The sequence below is a fragment of the Carcharodon carcharias genome, chromosome 25 (assembly GCF_017639515.1).
Source record: "Carcharodon carcharias isolate sCarCar2 chromosome 25, sCarCar2.pri, whole genome shotgun sequence".
Lineage (NCBI taxonomy): Eukaryota > Metazoa > Chordata > Chondrichthyes > Lamniformes > Lamnidae > Carcharodon > Carcharodon carcharias.
This window is the reverse complement of record NC_054491.1, coordinates 18,552,458-18,567,392: the sequence shown is the minus strand read 5'-3', so window position 1 is coordinate 18,567,392 and position 14,935 is coordinate 18,552,458. Positions and strand designations below refer to the sequence as shown.

Sequence of the window (14,935 nt, the reverse complement as noted above, 5' to 3'; positions counted from 1 at the left end):
GTGTCACTAAAAGAGACTATTGGACTGGTCAATAATAATGATGTCTCATGACCCTATAGGCACAAAGTTGTGAGAGAGAAAGCTGTGACCACTGCACGTAAACTAATTGTTATTCACCACAGGTTCCAAGAACAGCTCCTTTGTGGCTTTATCATTTCAGTAGCATTGAAGGAAAAGAGAGGGGGGGGGGGAAATCAATTGTCTTTTTGAGAGAACCAGCCATTTTTCAGCTGCTGTGATTAAACATAATCACATCACATTTTGAAAATGGACCTATTCTCTTCCAAAAGTAAAATCAGAATACTGGAGTGTTACGTTTCTGACTTTGCTTCACCTTCAGCTGGTTGCTTTGCCTTCCTGGTCCACACTGTACTGAATTGACTCTCCCATTTCCATTCCAGGCCACAGGGTGAATCTACTCATCATCTATGGATCCTTTTAGCATGATTATGTTCAATGAGACCTACGAAGGAAACTGGACTGGACTGATCAATGGCACAGAGGCAGAGCAGAAATATCATTACAACTATTATGCCATGCTCCTGACTCTCCTCATCTTTGTGATTGTGTTTGGCAATGTGCTGGTGTGCATAGCAGTATCCAGAGAAAAGGCCCTCCAGACCACCACCAACTATCTCATTGTCAGCTTAGCAGTGGCAGACCTTCTTGTGGCCACATTGGTAATGCCATGGGTTGTCTATGTAGAGGTAAGGTTCTTGCCTTTATCCAAAATTGTTTATTTTTGTGTAGAGATGCAAAAGAAAGGTTTTTCGCAGAAGTCCAAGAGGGTGGATGTCCAACGTCATGGTGCCAGTGGGCAGGAATGCCCAATGATAAATCTCAGAAGTTACTAACCATGCTGCTTCATCTATCACCATTAAGGGATAAGAGAGCATGACTGCATGTACTGTTTCACAAATTCCCAATTTGCCGATGGGTGAGTGTTATGGACTTGATTTTCCAGACAGGTTTCTCATTAAAAACATCAGACTTTATTTACAGGCTACAGTAGCAGTTACATGCTTCCATCAAGCTCCACAACCAGAAGAAGAACTCCCACTCTAAGGTTCCCTGCAATTAGAGCTGATTTGTTCAAACTGTCACGTGATACCATACAACACAAGAAGTCTTAAAACTACAGTCACTATATTCCTCCCCCTTTAAATTTTTTGTACAGTTTGTATTTACAAGAACATCTACCATCATGACATTACAAATATATACACAGGTCATGGAATTATAAGTTCAGTCTCTCAGGTGGTTTCCTGATCCAGGTGGAATGTCATAGCTCTACGACTTTCGAATCTCTTACAGGATCCACAATATCTGGAACCACAGCAACATCAGGGACCACTTTAGGCACAGGCAGTACAGTGATACCTACTCCGACAGAGATATCTGGTATGCCTATCCTTGGTTGAACAATTTCAACAGGGACCATGGGCCCTTCAATGGTTACAGGTGGAACATCATTTTGTTGGGGTATCTCCCTTCTTCTCAAATGATCCATGTGTTTGCAGATGATCCGTCCTCCACTTCTAAGTGATACGACAAGGGTCTGGTCACAAAAGCTATTACGCCAGGTAACCAACTCGATCCACCACCAAAGTTGCATACGTATAATGCTTCACCAACAGTAAATTCTCGCTCACGATTATGCAAATCATGAGTCGCATTTGATTCCCTTGACTTTTTTTCACTTTCCCCTCCAAATTGGGAAGTGTCAGGCTTAACCTTGTTTGGAGGCATTGCTTCAAAAGTAACTCTTGAAGGCGTTGAACCTGTAGTAGTGTGGGGGGTTGTCCATCGTCTTTTCTGAACAATCTCCCATCTTGTCTTCTTCTGTCTACCAGAGAGTTTAGTGTCATCCTTTGCTTTGACTTCACAGTCGGCCAGACTTCTCTCAGGCAAAATCTCAACTTGGTTCTGTTCAGGAATTGAGCTACCCAGGGCCTCATCACCTACTTGCATTTTGGAAAGTTCCACGATTTTTCCTTCTGATGCCTGTTTTGTTTCACTCATCTGATTCTTCAGCTCTTATGCCTCCTCCTTGTATCCGTTGGCTTCCTCCTGGAGCCCTGAACATTGCTGCTTCTTCTCTGCCAACTGGTTCTTCAGTTTCCATTAAAAACAGAAAATGCTGGAAAAACTCAGCAGGTCTAAAAGCATCTGTGGAGAGAAAAACCGAATTAATATTTTGAGTCCGTCCATATGACTCTCCTTCAGAGCTCTCCACAGGTACTATTAGACCTGCTGAGTTTTTCCAGCATTTTCTGTTTTTGTTTCAGATTTCCAAGATCCGCAGTATTTTGCTTTTATCTTTGGTTCTTCAGTTTGTTCAGAGTGATGTTAGATTCAATCTGCTTCTCTTCATAATTTTCCAGAGGTACAAACTTTGACCTGAGGGATCCTTGTCGTGTGTGTGAAGGTCTTTCAACAGGTTTTCCTTTCCTTTGTGAAGCTCACTTGCTTCATCTTGAATCCTATAATTCAGCAAAGTCTCCTTTAGTCTTTTCTGCTGTTCTTCCATGCTGCTGTTTAAGACAATCTTCATTTCTTCAGGTTGCTGAATGGCTACACACTCTTTCGCATCCTCTTAGGGCCCTTTGACTCTTCAGGCTCATTCTGAAGTACCCTGCTTTGTTCCTTTATCAACTCAGGAACTCTTCCTGCCTTATTTTGAAATTACACTGGGCAATCAAGGTTAATTTCCCTTAACCAATTGTGACCTAGAAGGCTTGGTCCTTGGCTTTCTCTGCATATTACCTTACCTTGACTTGAGTTTCTTTATCAGTATTCAAAACACCTGAAGCAATATCTGTAATATAGGCCAGTTCTCTAACGGATATTACTACAGATGGAAGCAAAATGCTGCAGATGCTGGAAATCTGAAATTAAAACAAAAAATGCTGGAAAAACTCAGCAGGTCTAGCAGCATCTGTGGAGAGAGAAACAGAGTTAATGTTTCCAGTCCATATGACTCCTCTTCAGAGCTAAAGAGAAGTAGAAATGCGATCAATTTTATACTGTTTAAGAGGAGGTGGAACAGGTGGAGCAAGGTCAGGGATAGATGGAAGCTAAAGGGAGATTGACAAAGATGTCATAGAAACAAGGCAAAGGGAGCATTAATGGTAGTAGTAAAGACTAAAGAAGTTGCTGATAGTTGCATAAAGATAAGGGCAGAATATGTTAATGGCAGAACAAGGGTCAGTGCTCTGTGAAAGCACAAAATCCCTTCAGATGCCTCCTACTTCTGACCATGAACTCTCTCCTCCATCTTTACCCCTTTTTAAAATCCATTTTTTGCTTTTTTATTTTAATTTAATATTTATTTATTCTTTATTTATCCTTTTTCCCCAAACCCCACCTCCACATGGCCATCTGTCACTGGTTTCTATATTATGCTTTCACAAAGTGCTGACTCTTGTTCTGCTATTAACACATTCTGCTATCTTATGCTATTATTAGCACCTCCTTTAGTCTTTACCACAGCCGGTAACACTCACTTTATCTTGTGTCTATGACACCTTTGTCAATTTCTCCTGAGCACCCACCCATCCCTGACCTTCTATTTTGCTCCACCTGCTCCACCCCCTCTTAAACAGTGTAAAATCCATCACATTTCAACTTCTCTTTAGCCCTGAAGAAGTGTCATCTGGACTTGAAACTTTAACTCCGTTTCTGTCTCCACGCATGCTGCCAGACCTAAGCCTCTTTTCTATTTTTCCTTAGTTCTGTTGAAGAGTCATACGGACTCGAAACGTTAACTGTGTTCCTCTCCGCAGATGCTGTCAGACCTGCTGAGTTTTCCAGGTATTTTTATTTTTGTTTTGGATTTCCAGCATCCGCAGTTTTTTGCTTTTATGCTGCCAGACCTGCTGGGTCTCTCCAGCACTTTTTGTTTTTATTTGTGTTATTACGAGACTGGCACCCGTATTCTTTACATTAAATAATGCTAGTTGATATATGTTCACTCTATGTGTTTTGGACACAAAAGCATTTGTAGGAGTTGATTGCCAATAAATAAAAGTTTGTAAAGTGATAGGTTGCATATGCATCCCCTGGGATCAAGAGCAAAAATCGCCTAGTTTGAAAGTGCCAAGAAAAGTGACTTTGTGTCAAATAAAACTCTACTTGGCTTCTTGGAACTGCATTAGATCTCTCAATTCCCCCAGTTGCCACAGGATTCCCGTTTATAGAATCTGTAGCCGAGGAGGCCATTTGGCCGTGCTGCCTCTTTTGCAAGAGGTGCAAATGACACCCACTCCCCTCCTCCTTCCCAATAGCCCTGCAAATCTTTCCTTTCAAAGTATAAAACCAATTCCCTTTTGAAAGTCACAACTGAACCTACCTTCCACCACGCCAGTTCGCGACCCATTGCATAAAAGAAATTCTCCTCATCTGCCACCAGATTTTTTTTTGCCAATTGCGTTAAATTTGTGCCAGTTTTATAAAAATCAGTTTCCATTCCCTGTCATATAAATTCCCGGTGTTACGTTCAAATTGTAAGTTTAGGGTAATCTTTTGGAAGGCTACACTGATAAAATGAGATGAAGAGGGGTAGCTGGAGGTTCGTGTGGAGCATTTCCAGGACCTGGTGGTTCATGTGGAGCATAAACACCAGCATGGACTAATCTTTGTGCTGGACATTCTGATGGTAATACATTTTTGGGTACAACTGAAGGGAACGCCATGCAGTAAAAGAGCTGGAAAAATGTCTTTTTTGATATTTTCTGTCAAATTGATCTGAACAACATTTAGAAAGAAAGAAAGACTTGCATTTATGTAGCACCTTTCATGACCTCAGGATGGTCCAAAGCACTTTCTTAGCTAATGAAGTACTTTTGATGTTTTGGCACCATTGTAATGTAGGAAACCATTAAGAACAGCATCTAAGAGATAAGTTCATTGAAAAAATTGGAAACTCAAAGCTTCACTGATTCACAGTAGCTGTGTCTATGGCTCATATAGAAACAGAATGCAATGATTTTTTTTACAGTTTAATAAATATTTTGAGTAGGATTTGACTGGCAATATTTGTAAAATATATAGCAAACAAGAGAACATATTTGTCTTAATGATGCTGGTTCAATTCAGCAAAGTCATTAGCGGGTGCCTGCAGTGATAAATCTTCATATACTGCTTTCAATATACATGGGTAGTTGGCTAGATGCATCCCATTACATTCAAGAATGAAATTATGTCTCAGGATTACAAACATTGTTAACTTACTCAACAGTAAATGAGTCATAACACCATCCAGGACACAGTTGCAACTTCTCAGGATTACAAATTACAAGGACATGAGGTCACTTTACTTCCCTCACAGCACAGAGTAGGGTGACTAATGATTGTGTTGAAAACAATTGTAAGTCATCAATGATGAAATTGTATGCATCCATGCTTTGTTGGTGTCTATTCCAGGTATACCCAGGCTGAATCCCTTCGCAAAAGAGTTAAATATCTTAACAAAAGCACAACCAGCAACAACAAACCGCATTTATATAGCACCTTCAACATAGTGAAACATCCCCGGATGTGTACAGGAATGATTATCAAAGAAAATCTGACACCGAGCCACATGAGGTGAAATTTAGATAGGTGAGGCAGGTTTTAAGGAGCATTTTAGAAGAGGTGAGGGAGGCTGCGATTGAAGTTTAGAGAGGGAATTCCAGAACTTAAGTCAGCTGAAAGCTATAGTCAATGGTGGGGTGCAGGAAATCAGGGATGTGCAAGTGGCCATGATTGGAGGAGTCTAGAGATCTCTGGCAGATAGGGGATTTGGAAACGAGGGTGCAAATTCTAAAATCAAATTAAAAGCTCTAATAAAGAGGGAATTATAAAGTCTTGCACTAACGGGGGAATAGAGAGCATGAGGGTGATAGAAATTCACCTTGAATGGCAGTATAAAATGGGCGAGAATTCCGCAGCAGCAGAGTTACACTCTGCCTGCTTTTATTCTTTATTAAAATTCTCAGGATGGGGATTTCAACTTAAATTCTCCTGAAGAATAGTCGTGAATCTGGATTATAGTCCAGAAACAAAACCACCAGACCATCAAATTGTGCCTATAAAGGAGGATTTGTTCTGATGCACCTCCTGATAACTGATGTATGCCAGAACTTGAAAAAATATAACTACCAAGGTCCTGCCACAAACCAAATCCGCCCATTAGTTTAATGGTCAGTTTTCATGATTTACTATCACCTCTTAAATGCAAACAACCATTTTATGTCAGTAAACTTGATTTATCGAGCGTAATGCTTAGAACGTTGCCAGGTTCAGGAAAGGCCCTGCTCACTGGGTTAAGTGGGTTCATAAACTTTCAGCTCACGCAGCCTGATGCAGTTTTTCAATATCAAGTAGGCTCCAGCCTCCCAGCAAACACATCAGCCAGAGAGAAAGGAGCATAGCTGGATGAGGAAGCTCATTGTTTGGGCGTTGAGTGTAATTTGTTCGATGTGTCCTGGGCTGACGTTAGGTGAGCTTGCCTTGAGTGCCCAACTGGCCTCATAAGAACAAGATCACAATCCAGCAACTGACCTCTCAAAAGATGAGGCGAAAGATATAATCGTGCTCACTTTTACTTGCATCTCCTGTTCCTCATAGAACCCATGGGATTTTCATCCCACAACGAGGTGAGAATTAGGCAAGATCAATTGCAACAAAAACTTATATTTGTATGCCGCATGCCATTTTGTTTCAAGGAAGTGCAACAATTTGAATAATTGAAATGGAAACCAAAAGAAACTTATAAAACAAAATCATTATGTTGCTGTATGTGTCTGTCAGATGCTTTATATTTTGTGGGGTCCACACAGGTCGTAGAAGGCCTCAAGCCTCTCCAGGGTCACATGGGCACAGACTAGGTCACAGGGGAGAAGATGTCCTCAGCCTGGACCTGTGAATTGTCATCCTAGCCAGATCTTGAAAAAGAGGCACAGGAACGTTCTCCGACTTACTCAACCCTTTCCACACTGTCCTGCCTTTAAAGGACACGTGTGCATTGACCGTACTAATTAATACTTGTTATTAGTACATTCATCCAACACGGAGCAGAAAGCAGGATAAATAGGTTGAGATTAAACCCAACAAATGATTGTGAAAGTGTTTTTTTATCATTCCAAATGACTTCAACCAGGCAATTTATCTTTAGCTCTGCTTATTTTAATTTCTGTAACAGTGTGCTTCTGAGGGAGAGCTGGCATCTTCAAGATAACCAAACCAGTTGCTCCTGAATTGATAAAACGGCTGAATAGATCATTCTGATAGCAGGAGATGGTGGCTGAGTGTCAGAAAAAAAGCCTGTTACAATAATCACATATCAGGGCCTCTGAATTATTACTTAAATTGTACAGCACTAGACGTGCAGAAAACATTTGACAAAAGAAAAAGGCTCAAAATCTACACTTGAATCACGTTTTTCACAGCATGATGTGGGTAGTGAGCTTACTGTTTCCTGAGTGATGGATCTTTGATCTTTCTACATTCTCACTGGGAAAAATGAGCAGATTTACATCTGACAGTTTCATCAACCACTAATGGATTCAACTGTGTTTCAAAAGACAAGAGTTTCAAACAAGGTTACCTTGGTTTTAACAGATTATGGTGCTTCATCTTGCCGCTTGAATACTTCCTGTCATAAAATGCTATCCCAATTAATAGGTGCAGAGATTGTGTATAAAATTGTTTGATTATTGACTTCACAGATAGATTTTCTCTCTCTCCCTTTCATTCCAATATTTGTTTATAATCTTGTCTGAACATTTATTTCCTATTATAAAGCATAGGAACAGAATGATCCAGGCGGTACCTCACTCTAAGCATTAACCCTTTGTGCGCTGAAAAATTGGCAGCTGGCAAAATAGTTCCTTCTTTTGTACCTTTCCAAAGACAATCAAAATGTGGATGGAAAACAAATGAGAGGTCAAATTTGAAGCAGTCTAAAGTAAAGGGAAACAAAGGACACATGTTTGGTCCAGTTCAGCACCAGTAGGTTTCAATGTGGATGTGCCTGTAACAAAATGGCAGCATAGGTGCTTGATATATTACAGTTCACTCATGGAGGCTGAGCTGCTGTGACAACATGCACGTATTCATGCATGTTGTAGTCTGCAACTATTGACAGTGATGGTAGAGGCTCCAACTTTCTTTCTATCATATGGCTGACCAGGAATCTCTCCCACTCTTATCACATTGGCGTGTTGGAAGGATTTGCAATGTGATACTCAACCTGTTTTGCCATGTTATAAATGCAGCTTCCTTGCTTATCAAGTCCTAGGGTGGAACTTGAACCTGCCTCTGGTTAGAGGCAGGGACACTACCCACTGCACCACCAGGGCCTCCTTCATAAATGCTTTTAGAGAAATAAAATGGCTCTCATGTGCATCATGCAAAATGTTTTCCACCATCATGATCCACAGCGGTCAAAGTCTAAAGCAGGATAAAGCAAAGATTTAAGCAAGAATATATGAGAAAGCTCACACAACTAGGTAAGTGGTGGACTAAGATCTATTGCAATGAGGTCCAGAGATTAGAAGTTCAATGCGAAGTCTGTTCTGAATTAGTTGATCCTCAAAGGGCTTTCTACAATTAACCCTGAAGGACCAGCAAACTCAAAAGAGTCTATTTCCAACTCTGTAATATCACCTGACTCCATCATTGCCTCAGCTCATCCTAGCTTTTGTTTCCTTTAGACTTAACTATTCCAATGCACTCCTGTCCAGCCTCCTGCATTCTACCCTCTGTAAACCTGAGATCATCCAAAACTCTGCTGCCTGTACCCTAACCCTCACCTAGTCCCAGTCACCCATCACCTCTGTGCTCATTGACCTACACTGGCTCCCAATTAAGCAATGTCCTGATATTAAAAAAAATCATCCTTGGTTTTTAAATCCCTTCATGGCCTCACCCATCCCTATCTCTGTAATCTCTGTCAGCTACACAACCATAATATGATGGGATTTTTACATTCAGTTTGAGGGAGAGAGGAGAGGGTCTGAGACTAAGTTTTTAAACTTGAATAAGGATAATCATGAGGGCATGAAAGCTGAGCTGGTGAAAGTGAATTGGCAAATTAGGTTAAGGGATAGGTCAATAGAGATGCAGTGGCTAATATTTAAGGGGATGTTTCAGAATGCACAGAATAGATACACTCCAACAAGTAAGAAAAAGTCCAAGGGAGGGACACACCATCTGTGGTTAACTAGAAAGGTTAAAGATAGTATCAAACTTAAAGAAAAAGCATATAATCATGCAAAGACAGGTGGAAGGCCAGAAGATTGGACAGAATATAAGGAACAGCAAAGAATGACTAAAAAAAAGTAAATTAGAGTGTGAGAGAAAGCTAGCCAAAAATATAAAAACAGATAGTAAGGGTTTTTATAAATACTTAAACAAGAAAACAGTTAACATAGTGAGTGTCTGTCCTATAGAAAGTGAGTCTGGAGAATTGATAATAGAAAACCAGGAGATGGCAGGTGAATTGAACAGTTATTTTGCATCAGTTTTCACTATAGAAGACACAGGTAACAACCTAGAAGCAGCTATACACCAGGAAATGGTAGTGGAGAAGGAAGTCAGGAAAGCAGAGAAGTGGTACTGAGTAAATTGTTGGAGCTATAGGCTGACAAGAGCCCAGGTCCTGATGGACTTCATCCTAGGGTCTTAAAAGTAGTGTCTAGTGAGATCATGGATGCATTGGTTTAAATTGTCCAAAAGTCCCTAGATCCGGGGAAGGTCCCATTAGATTGGAAGATAGCAAAAGTAACTCCATTATTCAAAAAGGAAGGGAGACAGAAAGCAAGAAACTACAGGCCAGTTAGCTTAGCATTTGTCATAGGGAAAATGTTAGAAGCTGCTATTAAAGAAGTTATAGCAGGGTATTTAGATTAGCTCAAGGTCATCAGGCAGAGTCAACATGGTTTTGTGAAAGGGAAATTGTGTCTAATCAACATTTTGCAGTTCTTTGAGGAAGTAACATATACTGTGGATAAAGGGGAGCCAGAAGATGTACTGTACTTAGATTTCCAGAAGGCATTTGGTGAAGTGCCACATCAAAGGTTATTGTGGAAAATAAAAGCTCATGGTATAGGTGGTAACATATTGGCATGGATAGAAGATTGCTTGGCTAATAGGAAGCAAAGAGTAAGCATAAATGGGTCTTTTTCAGGTTGGCAAGATGTAACGAGTGGCGTGCCACAGGGATCAGTGTTGGGACTTCAACTGTTTACAATTTATATAAATGACTTGGATGAAGGGACTGAAGGGATGGTTGCCAAATTTGCTGATGACACAAAGATAGGTAGGAAAGTAAGTTGTGAAGAGGATATAAGGAGGCTACAAACAGATGTAGGTAGGTTAAGTGAGTGGAGAAAGATCTGGCAGATGCAGTTTAATGTGGGAAAATGTGAAATTGTCTATTTTGGCAGGAATAATAAAAGGAAAGCATATTATCTAAATGGTGAGAGATTGTAGAGCTCTGAGCTGCAGAAGGAGCTGGTTGTCCTAGTGCATGAACCACATGTACAGCAAGTAATTAGGAAAGCTAATAGGATGTTATAATTTATTGTGCGGGAAATTGAATGTAAAAGTAGGAAGGTTATGCTTCAGTTGTACAGGGTATTGGTGAGACCAAATTTGTAGTACTGTGTACAGAAGGGCATTCGTGAATCAGATGGGTTTTTATAACAAACCACAATAGTTGCCATGGTCACCATTGCTGTGACCTTATTTAAGGAAGGATGTAAATGCGTTGGAAGCAGTTCATAGAAGGTTTACTAAACTAATACCTGGAATTGGTGGATTGTCTTATGAGGAAATGTTGGGCAGACTAGGTTGGTATCTGCTGGAGTTTAGAAGAGTGAGAGATGACTTGATTGAAACATATAAGATCCTGAGGAGTCTTGACAGGGTAGATGTGGAGAGGATGTTTCCTGTTATGGGAGAATCTAGAACTAGGGATCACTGTTTAAGAATAAGGGGTCGCCCATCAAAACAGAGATGAGGCAATGTTTTTGACTTAGAGGGTCGTGAGTCTTTGGAACTCTCTTCCTGAAAAAATGGTGGAAGCAGAGCCTTTGAATATTTTTAAGGCAGAGGTGGATAGATTCTTGATAAGCAAGGGGGTGATAGCTTATCAGCGGTAGGTGGGATGCAGATTTTAGATTACTATCAGATCAGCCATGATCTTATTAAATGGCAGAGCAGGCTCGAAGGACTGAATGACCTTCTCCTGCTCCTTGTTCATATGTAACCCTCTAGGATATCTGCATTCCTCTAATTCTGGCTCTTGAGCATCCCCAATTTTAATCACACCATCATTGACGCACATGCTTTCAGTTGCCAAGGTCCTAATCTCTGGAATTGTCTCTCTAAACCTCTCCACCTTTTTTTCCTCCTTTAGGATGCTCCTTAAAACCTACCTCTTTAACCAAACTTATGGCCATCTGTCCTAACATTTCCTTATGTGGCTCATGTCAAATTTTGTTCATGTGAAGCATCTTTAAGAAGTTTTATTATGTTAAAGGTGCTATATAAATTGAAGTTATTGTTGTTATTTAGGAAGGTTGCAACACTCATAGGGAAGGTTATCAAGGAATGGATTTGAACAGCAGAGAAGTTGTGTTACATTTATTCACAATGTAGGTTAGACCAGTCTTGGAGCAGTGTGCACAGTACTGCTCTCCATATTACAACAAAGGATATTGAGGCATTGGAGAAGATGCAAAAAAGATTTATTAAGTGGTGCCAGAACTATGGTGATATCTGTAAGAAAAGATTGAAGATTGAGGATCTTTTCTTGAGGAAAGGGGTGACCTGATAAATTAAAATTATGAAAGGGTTCGGTAGGGTAAATGTAGAGAAGATCTTTTTTGCATCTTCTCCAGTGCCTCAATATCCTTTGTTGTAATGTGGAGAGCAGTACTGTGCGCACTGCTCCAAGACTGGTCTAACCTACATTGTGAATTTTTAAAATTCTTTCATGGGATGTGGCTGTCACTGGCAAGTCCAGCATTTGTCGTCCATCCCTAATTGCCCTTGAACTGAGTGGCTTGCTCGGCCATTTCAGAGTGTAGTTAAGAGTCAACCCCATTGCTGTGAGTCTGGAGTCACATGTAAGGATAGCAGATTTCCTTCCCTAAAGGGCATTAGTGAATCAGATGGGTTTTTACAACAATCCACGATAGTTGCCATGGTCACCATTGCTGTGACTAGCTTGGTATTCCAGATTTATTAACAGAATTTGAATTCCACCAGCTGGCGTAGTCGGGGAACTTGTGGGGAGGTCCAAAACTAGGGACCATAAATATAAGGTGGTCACTAATAAATCTATTAAGACGTTCAGGAGAAACTTTCTTAGAGAAGTGATGTGAATATGGAACTTGTAACCACAAGGAATGGTTGAGGTGAATAGCAAAAATGCATATAAAGGGAACACATGAGGAAGAAAAGAATACAAGGATATGCTGATCAGGTGAGATGATGTAAGTGGGAGGAGGCTCGTGTGGAATATAAACATGGACATAGACCAACTGGCCCAGCTTACATGTTTCTGATTTGTAAATTCCATGTCATTCTGTACCGTTGTATGCACGCATGTCAGGAAATAATATGCAACCAGCTGTCGTATACTGAGGCAAAGTCAGGAAATTATTCCAAGGGGTTAAAATACGAGTGTTATCTACTAGGTCAAAGATTCCTTTACTTTTTTTTCTTGATCCTTCTTAGCTCTAGGACACACATTCTGTACGTTATAAGTACTTCCTGGCCTTCCCTCCCTCACCGTCTTCCTTGATAAATCCATATTAAAGTGAAGTCTCATGGAAATGACATGGTGTAATTAAAGTCCAGAGTTGCAGCCCCAAATGCTCAGAGGCCTGAAGCTCCTGTCATAGAGAGTCACTAATTGCAGAAGGCGTGTTGTAATGCAGACCGAGGCTTTAGATTAGTTAGTTGGACAGGGTCAGTCGCAATTTGTAATAACAACTCAACAAAGAATGGTATCAGAAGGCAAAACTAAAATCTGGTGTGAGATTCAAAGGATTTCACTTGCTTTTTAAACGTTGAGCTCTGAAGAGCAACTTATAATTTCTAACAACCTTTCCAGCTTTGCTGTATGTTCAGTGAAGTGTACTGAGAATAAGAAAGTCATTAAATGTCTCTGAGTTCCAGATAATTACCACTGTCTTTGACATGACCTCTGGGACACCAGTGTGCTGAAGGTCATATCAAGGAACTGCTCAGTAAATAGCTCTGTTAAAGAAGAAATGTCCTTGCTAGATTGCCTTGCAAAACAATTTACTGAATTGGTAACTACTAGGAGAGAACATAATGGCATAGCTGGTGATGTGATGACCCATTTAAAATTGCCTTTCTGTATCTCTTCAACGCTTTAGTTGGCAGAGTTGATGATCGAGTTGCTAATTTGCTTTTCTTTGCAATATTCCAACTGCTCACACACGCTTGGATTGCAATTTCAACATTCCTGTGTTTGTGCAGATTTTCCTTTCAACATTGGGGTACAGTAGCTGGAGGAGGGAATGCAGTGGGGTGGATGGAGGAGGGTGTGAGGGGGCAGGGCCGAGGTCCATGGCACAATTCTTTTTTAAAAATGTGCGATTCTTAACAGTGCCTGTGCTAGAAGGCACCTTTCTCAACTGTCACCATGTAAATGCAGATTTCCATAGTTTCAGAAGCCTCAGTATGTTACAGAACTGCTTCATGGAGAGGTAGTTCTGGAATTTAAAATGGTAAATAAGATTGCACAGTAAACATACAGAGCCATCTGCATAAGGGAACCATCAGAACCTGAAGATTTTGTAATATAATCAGTGGAAATGTTCCAATCAGAACAAATTAATTTTATTCTTTTCAGGCCTTCTGTTACATAAAAACAGTTTCAATTAGTGCACAGTAAGTCACTCTTGCTTTATCCAATCTATCAAAATGCTGTGAAAATTGTTAATTCAAATTCAACTAATTCAACATCAGATAATCCAACCCATGTCAAAACACTCACTGAGAACCTCTCTTGCATAACCACATTTCCCAAACAAATATTTTCCTTTAGCTTCACACTTAATTGTTCCAGAAAGAAGAAACATTATACTTGAAAGCAGGCGAAATCTGATCATCCTGAACTTTAACAAATTAAGCCCTGCAAAGTTCAATGAAGGGTGAGAAATAGGGTTTTGTTTTTGTTGTTCAAAGCACACCTTCAATGCCTGTCAAAGGAAAGAAATTTACATAACTGTGATAAAATGGGCCGGAGTTGGGTCGACTCCAGAGGCTTTTAAAAATGGCGGGCCGGATCCGATTCCCAGATTCCCAACTCCCATTTTTGGTGCCAGCAATCTTTGCATCCAATACCACTCCCCTGCAATTTTCTTGAACTCAGGCCTGCTTCTCAATGGCACTCGGTTCATGGCTCCTCAGAGGCATTGTGAACCATAGCCTGGATTTGGAAACCTTTTGAAAGGTATGCTTAAATTCACCCTATTCCCCCCACCCCCAACATGCCTTCTCCATACAATGTTTGTGTTGATACAGTTCACAGGTGGCCTCATTGTGAACGCTTGGCTAAGTTCCAAGAGTCACTATTGGAATAGCGCAAAAAGGGTCGGTTTTCCTAGGTAGACATGGAGTGTTTGCTTTGGTTGGCATTTTTATGAGGTTATAATGTTATTCTTTCTTTAAACTGTTTTTTTCCAATGTCTGTACATTTATAGGGCTGTAAGGGCAACAGATGTTTTGAAAACAAACTTTTGAATGGCTGGCTTGCCATTGTTAATATATGCCTCAATGATTCTACACTGCATACTGCATGAGTGGGCATGGAGGATGCAGGGGGCCATGGAAGGGGTTTGTGGGCCTGAAGGGGGTATGAGGTTTGTTGGGAGGTGGGGGTGAGGGGGAGAGCATGAAGGGTGAGGGC

At 40.6% G+C, this 14,935-nt stretch overlaps 1 protein-coding gene across 2 annotated transcripts in view; it reads left to right on the top strand.

The window, feature by feature from the left end:
- Positions 1–428: 428 nt before the first annotated feature.
- Positions 429–14,935, top strand: part of LOC121269623 (D(2) dopamine receptor A-like) — a 37,913-nt gene continuing 23,406 nt past the window's right edge. For both annotated transcript variants that reach the window (XM_041174345.1, XM_041174344.1), the window contains exon 1: positions 429–707. In XM_041174345.1, coding sequence (XP_041030279.1) covers positions 429–707 — 279 coding nt within the window. The remainder of the gene's footprint in view (positions 708–14,935) is intronic.